The sequence below is a fragment of the Bos javanicus genome, chromosome 14 (assembly GCF_032452875.1).
Source record: "Bos javanicus breed banteng chromosome 14, ARS-OSU_banteng_1.0, whole genome shotgun sequence".
In the NCBI taxonomy this organism is placed as follows: domain Eukaryota; kingdom Metazoa; phylum Chordata; class Mammalia; order Artiodactyla; family Bovidae; genus Bos; species Bos javanicus.
In genome coordinates, this window is record NC_083881.1 from 28,152,074 (window position 1) to 28,161,713 (window position 9,640).

The 9,640-nt window shown below is 42.2% G+C and overlaps 1 protein-coding gene across 2 annotated transcripts in view; it reads left to right on the forward strand.

Annotated features, from left to right (window-relative positions):
- Window positions 1-4,128, forward strand: part of NKAIN3 (sodium/potassium transporting ATPase interacting 3) — a 542,894-nt gene extending 538,766 nt beyond the window's left edge. For both annotated transcript variants that reach the window (XM_061438834.1, XM_061438835.1), the window contains one exon: window positions 312-4,128. In XM_061438834.1, the coding sequence (XP_061294818.1) occupies window positions 312-321 (10 nt within the window). In that variant the 3' untranslated portion in view covers window positions 322-4,128. The remainder of the gene's footprint in view (window positions 1-311) is intronic.
- Window positions 4,129-9,640: the final 5,512 nt, after the last annotated feature.

A 9,640-nucleotide genomic window follows, 5' to 3' on the forward strand; every position in this document is an offset into this window, starting at 1 on the left:
TTTGGAGACAACACCACCCTGTCGTCTTTACCCCAAGGTCACCAAAGACAACACCCTTACTTCACCCCCTTATCTTCTTGTGGCTGGCACTTCCTTCCCAGGAAGCCAAGTTCCACCCTCTGATGTTTACACCTGCTCACCCACCCTGATCCGAAAAGCAGGGAACCCTGGTGTTTTGGTTGCTGACTCTACAGCCAGGAACCCAGACAGCACAAGTCACATTTTGCCTTTTATAAAGCCCGGGTAAATAGAAAGGAAATTTCATTTTCAATTTTGAAGTCTTTTAAAGCCATTCATATTTTCTGTTTTAGGTCGAAATAAGTAACGACACTGACTCTGAAACGCAGCTGCTGAATTTGACTTAGGAAGCCAAGCACCACTGACAGCACTCTCTGCATCAGCACGTCTCACTTCCTTCCAGAGGGTGGACTGCACCTCCCCGCTTTTCCACAAGTCACGGAGTTCTCCGGGCACCGCCTACGTATTAGTAGCCTTGTTCGCTAGATGAGTTGTAGGTGCTTGGGTGGGTATTTTTTCAGTCGTTTCCTTCTTATATGAAGACTTGTAAATTGTACCCCCAGAATCGGTTTTTAGTTTTTTAACAATATTTAATGTGAGGCATGCGACATGAAAGAAACATTCTGTGAAAACCTTCCACAGTCAATTCTAAGAGAAATGTGGGTTTGTAGAGTTGAGGTGTCAGGTCCCCATTGCTGCCTGCGGTGACCCCAGACCTGAAAGAGTTCACATGGTAGACGTCACCCAGGGTTTCTCAGCAGCAAGCTAGATGCCATGACAGCTGATAAATGAGTACAGAGAGTAGATGAGGCTTTCAGACTGAGTATGGATCAATTGTTCACCACCACCAGACAAAACAGGGAGTCCTCCTTTGTTCTCAACTTTCCAAAACCCAGATTAATAGTATGGCAATCTAAATGTTCAGATGTGTGAATGACATCTTGTTCTTCCTGTGTTCTGAAAAATTATATATCATGGGTGTAAGAAAGAGTGAAATGACCAGTAGTACATCTTTGCCCTTTGGAGGGAATCTGGGCATCTCTGAGGTTCAGATTTTTTACCCTTTATCCCAGACCTGCCATTGGCACCCAGACCTACATATACAGCTTATAGGTTCATGGGACAGAAATCACAACCATAAATCTGCAATCAGAAGTGTTGCTCTTAATATATTCCAAAAAAGTATCAAAATGGCATGGAGTTCTCTATATACTTCTAAAGAAGTATATATACTTCTATTGGTTCTTCATCAACTTTTCTTTCTTCTAACCTATTCCAATAACCAAGAAAGTAATACGGGAAACATAATTTCCCATGGAAGAAAAGGACTGTCTTGAAAACTCATCACATTTTTCCATTCTTATCTTTCAATTACTATTTCCCACATCAAAATAAGCTTTGCTCACTTTGTGTAACAACCAGGACTGGTCCTCCTAGAGGCCATGAAATTGGGTACATGCACTATTTAATCCAGAAGTTGTTAACCTGGCCCATGAACCTCTAAGTCGGTCTACAACCCATCTTAAATGGTGTCTACTTTTTTGTATTTCTATAGAGGCTTTCGTTTCCTACTTCTTCTTCCAAGTCCATATATCTTATGAGATCGCCTTAAGACTGAGAATTTATGCAATAAAGTCCGCCCTGGTTCTTGACAAACAGTGTGGGCTTTCTGGAGGCCTGCTAGACTCACAGCCTCCTCTGGACTCTGTCTCCCATCAGTCAGCTGACACCCACTGAATCCCATCACTTTTCATTCCACTGAATAAACCCAAATTAAAAATGAACAGGAGGTAGCAGGGAGTGGGGAGAAAGACCAGTCCAAGTCACCTTGTACAGTTGAGGGAGGTGAATCCTCGGGGATTTGCTGATGTATCCAGAGTCCTGCGGTGTCCAGAGGGCATGTTTTGTGGCCCAAGGAAGGAGAAACTGGAGGACAAAGACAGGGAGGGGCTTGGGTCCCCAGCCCACCCCTGTGGTCTTGGAGAGTGTCTCAGCCCTAGAGAATTCCTCATCTGTAAGTATAACAACAATCCCTCCCTCCCAAGGGTAAGGTGAAGATTAGTTGGAAATGTACCACAATTAAAAGAGGCAGTTCTCACTGTCATGTCAGAGCAACAAGTTGGATCCTGTCTGGAGCTCTTGCTACCCATTCAAGTACTGTGAAAACCTCATGCAAACTCCAAACTCTTGCAAGTTTCCTAAAAAATAGCTTGAAAAAATTGCCCATATTTAAGAGATTAGAAATAATATTCACTCAACAGCGCGTTTCTTAATTTACAAGTAATTTTTACCTTCAAATCCAAGATGAATGCATAGTATTACTAGAGAGGAAGCTAATAGAATATGTAAAAAAAAAAATGTAGAAAATCAGTAAGACAGAAGAATAAAATTAACATTTAAATATTTTAAACTGTCATTTCATCCCCTCCACACATACACACACACACACAAACAAAACACAGTGAACACTTCACAAAATATTACCACACTAACTTGCGTTGCCTTCATATAAATTTGAACATACTTCTACGAAGCACTGCAGAGTCCTAGATCTTGTCTAACTGAAGATTTGAGGAGGAAATCCTTTTATTAGTCATCTTTCTATGGATATTCAATATATGGAACTACTTGATATGGTATGTGTGTTTTTAGTTTTTAATCTTTCTTCATTGAAATTATCACTGTTTCAAACCCCAATGCTGTCAATCCATAATGATAATTCTAAAGTTCCAGGAAAGTTGCCACTCATCAGAAGCAAACCAGATAGGTCCCCTGTCTGCTCTCCCTCCCCTGGAGCTCCTCCGTACCTCTCCTGGTCCCACCAGTCTTCAGAAGTTATGCTTTCTTAAGACCAATGGATGAAAAGATGCACAGGCTTGTGCAGTAGCACTCAGCAGCCACTCCTTGAACTGGGTAATTCCGACACAAAACTGTCAAGCTTGCTGCCTCTTTGTTGTTCAGTCGCTCAGTCATGTCTGACTCTGTGAACCCTGGACTGTAGCCCTGGACTAGACTCCTCTGTCCATGAAATTTTCCAGGCAAGAATACTGGAGTGGTTTGCTATTTTCTTCTCCAGGGGATCTCCCCAACCCAGGGATGGAGCCTCTGTCTCCTGCATTGGCAGGAGGATTCTTTACCGCTGAGCCACCAGGGAAGCCCCTTCCTGCCTCTTAGAAGTGAGCATTTCCAGCTTTTGCAGCTTCCTGTTTTAGAGAATCCACGCTGCACCATGCATCACACACCAGCACTTTCGACAAAGACACGTTCACTGTTATGTACGTTCCTGCCTCATCTTGACTTCTCTGTGTGCAAGTGTGTGTCTGGTCAAAGTGAGGGAAAATGAACATGTGTTTTTAGCCTGGGTCCATTGGATAGAATTTCCTCATCCTAGAAGATGATCCAGCTCCAGGTTCAAGCTCTCTTCTCAGAAGTGGCCCCAGTAAAGCTGGAGATGGGACACCCAGTGCCCATGTGCCCCTTAGCAGTTCTCACGGTCATGAGCGCTGATTAGAATGGAGATGGGGAAAGTTAAAACCACTTTATTTTTCCCTCTTTGAACCATCCTGGCATTGTGTCTCGTGAGCTTTGTCCACCCCTACCCCAGACTGAGTCTTCCATCTCACATCAATGACTTTTCCTTTTATAAGTGTCTTCTGCAGCCGTTGTGCAGTTAAGATGCTTTCTAATTTACTTTCAAGGTAGCAGAAGTAAAGCAGGGGAATTACAGCAGAGGAGGGGCTGAATTAGAAAGTTCCCAAGAGACAGAATACATATGGGGTATGGAACAGCCTCAGACAGATTTCTCTGATTTCGCTTTATCTGCCTGGAGTTGGGGCAGAAAGATGCAGAAAGGGCTATTCCCCTGCTGCTCATCAAACGTGCGTTCGATGTCAGTTTCCTTCGGGTCAGTTTCCAAAGGTCACAGTGCAGATAATGATTCAGCATTCTTTATTTTCTACTATTCTTATAGAATCTGGTTTCTTCTCAGCTGCACTGAAATGTTATCTTAAAGACTTCTGTTTTCTTCTCTGCCTTTGTCCAAGGATAGAGAAGCACCTGGGAAGGCTGGAATAAAGTGAAGGTATTATTTAAAAAAAAAAAAAGGAGAAATTTCTCTTAGGAAAAGCTCTAAGATAGTACATCCACAAGTGTCTTAGCCTGCCACCTGCTGTACAACGTCAGGGTATGTGTCCTTGAAACAAAAACTTGTGTCCATCACTCCAAGCTGAGAGGCTATTGGCTTACCTGTTTTGAAGATAACTTGACATCCTGCCTAGGAAAACACTGACTTCCTTCTTTTTTCCTCAAGAAAAATAAGCCCTACTATTTCCTGTAGTAGTGTAGTGACACTAGTGGTAAAGAGCCCACTGCCACTTGCGGAGGCATAAAGGACACGAGGATGCCCTGGGGGAGGATGCCCTGGGGGAGGGCACGGCAGTCCACTCCAGTATTCTTGCCTGAAGAAGCCCATGGACAGAGGAACCTGACAGGTGACAGTCCATGGGGTCACAAAGAGTCGGACACGACTGAAGAGACTTAGCACATAGCACACGTTTCCTGTAGACCTAGGTAAGGGAGGCAGCCAGTTTTAAGACGCTGAATCTGGCAAACTATGGCAAGACTACCATCTGTCTCACTTAATGGATGGACCACTCATGACTGAGAGGAATTTGTCTTCATCGACACCAGCTGAAATATACATTGCAAAGCTGGAGAGAACCATCGTGACTCTGCTAAACTGAGGAGGAAGTAAAAACCAAAATTGCTCATTTCAATCTTCGTAAATTAGAAAGGAATCCTGCCAAGAATAAACAGATCTTCACTTCACACCTAATTTTAAAATGTATAATTTCCCAAAATGTGGATTCAGTATGGAGTAAACATTCTGGCTAAGTATTTCTCAAAGGAAATACTCGCTTATAATTTCAGAGTTACATAGTATGTAAATAGGAGAACTTCTGCAGTTGATTAGAATTCAAATGTTCTGACTCGACCTTTTAGCCCAAGTTAGTAGCTCTTCCAATGGATAATTGAATTAAGTAGGAAATAATATCAGTAATTGATCTTTTAAAACTTAGAATGTCTCTTTTTCTTATTTCCTTCCTATTTAAGAGTCATCTGTAACCTTTGCTGGATTGAAGGTCTACCTATGTTCCCTGTTCAAATATTCATGATAAATAAATAAGCCTGTAACTTAAGGATATTATGCCCAAAAGTAGAACTGATAAAGGGAATCACTGCTCACACAACTGCATAGTGTGAAATGCAGAAAGGGAGTGAATGTATCTGAAATATTAGAAGAATGTATTTATAAGTAAATAATTCATCAAAAAACCATTCTCAAAAAATTCACAATTTGTGGGCAGCATTTATCTTTTCATCCTGAAAAACCTTAATTTCTTTATTGTGAGCTAAGTGGAAAAAGGTGACTCGTGAACTTCCACATGTTCAAGCTGGTTTTAGAAAAGGCAGAGGAACCAGAGATCAAATTGCCAACATCTGCTGGATCATGGAAATAGCAAAAGAGTTCCAGAAAAACATCTAGTTCTGCTTTATTGACTATGCCGAAGCCTTTGACAGTGTGGATCACAATAAACTGGGGAAAATTCTGAAAGAGATGGGAATACCAGAACACCTGATCTGCCTCTTGAGAAACCTATATGCAAGTCAGGAAGCAACAGTTAGAACTGGACATAGAACAACAGACGGGTTCCAAATAGGAAAAGGAGTAAGTCAAGGCTGTATATTGTCACCCTGCTTATTTAACTTATATGCAGAGTACCTTTTGAGAAACACTGGGCTGGAAGAAGCACAAACTGGAATCAAGATTGCTGGAAGAAATATCAATAACCTCAGATGTGCAGATGACACCACCCTTATGGCAGAAAGTGAAGAGGAACTCAAAAGCCTCTTGATGAAAGTGAAAGTGGAGAGTGAAAAAGTTGGCTTAAAGCTCAACATTCAGAAAACGAAGATCATGGCATCTGGTCCCATCACATCATGGGAAATAGATGGGGAAACAATGGAAACAATGTCAGACTTTATTTTGGGGGGCTCCAAAATCACTGCAGATGGTGACTTCAGCCATGAAATTAAAAGACACTTACTCCTTGGAAGGAAAGTTATGACCAACCTAGACAGCATATTCAAAAGCAGAGACATTACTTTGCCAACAAAGGTCCCATCTAGTCAAGGCTATGGTTTTTCCGGTAGTCATGTATGGATGTGAGAGTTGGACTGTGAAGAAAGCTGAGCACCGAAGAATTGATGCTTTTGAACTGTGGTGTTGGAGAAGACTCTTGAGAGTCCCTTGGACTGCAAGGAGATCCAACCAGTCCATTCTAAAGGAGATTGGTCCTGGGTGTTCTTTGGAAGGACTGATGCTAAAGCTGAAACTCCAATACTTTGGCCACCTCATGCGAAGAGTTGACTCATTGGAAAAGACTCTGATGCTGGGAGGGATTGGGGGCAGGAGGAGAAGGGGACGACAGAGAATGAGATGGCTGGATGGCATCACTGACTCAATGGACGTGAGTTTGGGTGAACTCCGGGAGTTGGTGATGGACAGGGAGGCCTGGCGTGCTGCGATTTATGGGGTCGCAAAGAGTCGGACACGACTGAGTGACTGAACTGCACTGAACTGAAGTGAAAAAAAAAACTCCATTACTCGAAGGTAGGTAAATCTTCTTAAATATGGATATTTGTAGAGAAGTTTGGTGCCAAGTGATACATAAATCATCTTTCATGGAGTTGCAGGCATATAAAGAGCAAGAAATACATGAGATACTGAAATATTCAAAGAATTCCAAATATGTTTTGGCCTGAAACTGATAACTAAATTAAGTAAAAAGAAGAAGGAGAAATAAGAAGAAAAGAAAGGAAGGAGTAAAGAAGAAAAGAAAGAGAAAGACGAGAGGAGGGAGGAAGAAGGAGGGAAGAATTCAAATCTGAAATTCTACCTAATTTGGATTTGGACGCATCAGTCCTTAACTTGGGGTTATTGTTCTTGTTTCTTTGGTTGACTGAAAACTTGGACCATTTTCCATTTAGCACACACTTTTCCTTTGCTCTCTAGAATTAAGTTATTTTTACAACAGTTTGAAGAAACCAATTATCTAGTTATTCTCATAAAATTGCTTTGGCAGTCAACCTTGCCAGTCTGTATTTGTTAGGATTAGGGTTACCTACGGAGAAGGCAATGGCACCCCACTCCAGTACTCTTGCCTGGAAAATCCCATGGATGGAGGAGCCTGGTAGGCTGCAGTCCATGGGGTCTCGAAGAGTCAGACATGACTGGGCGACTTCACTTTCACTTTTCACTTTTATGCATTGGAGAAGGAAATGGCAACCCACTCCATTGTTCTCGCCTGGAGAATCCCAGGGACAGGGGAGCCTGGTGGGCTGCTGTCTATGGGGTCGCACAGAGTTGGACACGACTGAAGTGACTTAGCAGCAGCAGCAGCAGCAGCAGAGTTACCTAGGGCTTCCCAGGTGGCTCGATGGTAAAGAATCTGCATGCAGTGCAGGAAACCTGGGTTTGATCCCTGGGTTGGGAAGATCCCCTGGAGAAGGGAATGGCTACCCACTCCAGTATTCTTGCCTGGAGAATCCCATGGACAGAGGAGCCTGGAGGGCTATGGTCCATGAGGTCACAAAAAGTCGGACACAACTAAGCAACTAAAGAGCAGCAGCAGCAATGTTACCTACAAATGACAGAAAAGAAAACTGGCAGTGACTTCAATAAGATCCAGGTCTATATCTCTTCATATTTCAAAATCCTGGAGATAGTCAGCGAAGACCTGGACTTGGGTTCCCTAGAGACAGGGACCCAGGCTCCTCCTCTCTCATTGCTTCAGTATGTCTCCTGCCATTCTCAAGATCATAACATGATTCTAGATGGCTGCCAAAGTTCCAACCATTGTTTTTGTACTCCAGCTAAAAAGGGGACAGAGAATGGTGCTTCTTTCACTTAAGGATGTGTCTCACATGTTGCACACACTACTTGGTTCATCCCAAGTTCATCTGCAAGGAAAGCTAGAAATTGTAGTCTTAATCAGCCGTGGCCTTGTGCTCATCTAAAATTTAGGGGTTTGATTTCTTAGTAACAAAGGGAAATGTATACAGAAGAATGTTTAGCAGTCTCTGACACACAGTTCAGACTAGTGGGCGTGGTTTTTTTGGAAGAATATTTTCACTTACTTTGATTACAATGCATTATTTAAAAAATACATATATTCTTCAATACTGTGAGAAATTATCAACTCTGTGAAATGAGATTTCTACCTCATCTTTCTGCCTTTCTTCTTAGAAATAAAATAATAAACCTATGACACAAGATCTTTCTATGTTTCCCATAATTCTGCAGAATATATTTTAACTTTCCTTCTCTGGAAATTAAATTGCAATCTAATGTATTGCTTGGTTTTCATTGTTCTGCTACAAACATACGTTAATTCTTCTATGATCATAACTCTTCTTGTGGCAGCGCCTTTTCTTCTGATTTGATTGGGTGTGCCATTATTTTCTTTTCATTCAATTCACCAAGTATGTAATGGACATTGGTGATTAGGGAGATGGGGAAGGACATTCAAATGAAAAATATATGACCCTTCCTTTTCTGTTATTTTCTCTCAGTAAAAGTTGGGCTTGTGTTTCCTTTCAACCTCTAAGAACATAATATTGGCTAGAGACGAATGGGTACAGTCATCCTTCTGTATCCATGAGAAACTGGTTCCAGGAGCCCTCACAGAAACCAAAATCCTCCAAGCTCAAGTCCCTTAAATAAGGTGACACAAACAGTAAAAACAGTCACCCCCCTCCCCGTTCCTGCACCCATATTCCAGACGGGCAGATGTGGAAACCCGTGGAGACAAAGGGTGTATTTTAAACTACTTGGTAGTCTGTTTCTCTAAGGATACATACAGTTGAGGGAAATCCTAAACTGTTTTTGTAATTAGATTTTATCATATGTTCCTCCAAGACTCTGTGAGTCAGTGAGTGTGTGTGTGTGTATGAGTGACAGAGAAACAGAGAGAAACCTTCCAGGTACCACTCATTAAACAATATTCCTCAAAATGATTTCTGTTGCTGAAAAGTGTTAGTTATAGTCCCTCATACCTTGTACCTGCAAAGCTGGCTGCTGACACTGATCACCAAGATAAGATTGGTCCACTTGTCCATGTTCAACACACACATACACACACCAACTTCACTGAGCATGTCCTTTTTTAAATAATGTACATGTGGGCCATGTTCCTGAAGGATAAATAGTATAAAATTGTTTTAGGGATTGAGAGCTAAAAGAAGAAAGATGCCTGAGACGTATATTCTTTTCTCTGCAAGATCAGGCTGTTGCCTTGAAAGGACCTCAGCCATTGGTTTGCTCAGTTCAGGGATGAGGAGACAGATGGAGGCTGGTATCTGCAGAGGCTTGCCCCTCCTCCTACCCAGTCTGCTAGACAAGCTGTCGGTCCAGCCTTCTTTTCTTTCCATTGGGTGGTCATTGGCTATCATGAGTCTGGACTGAACCATCCCTTGGCTGTTGATGGAAATCTTATGATTTTTTTCATCTGGGCTCTGGCTGATGGCTCCTCCCACTCCACGTTTCCTCTGCCTGTATCTG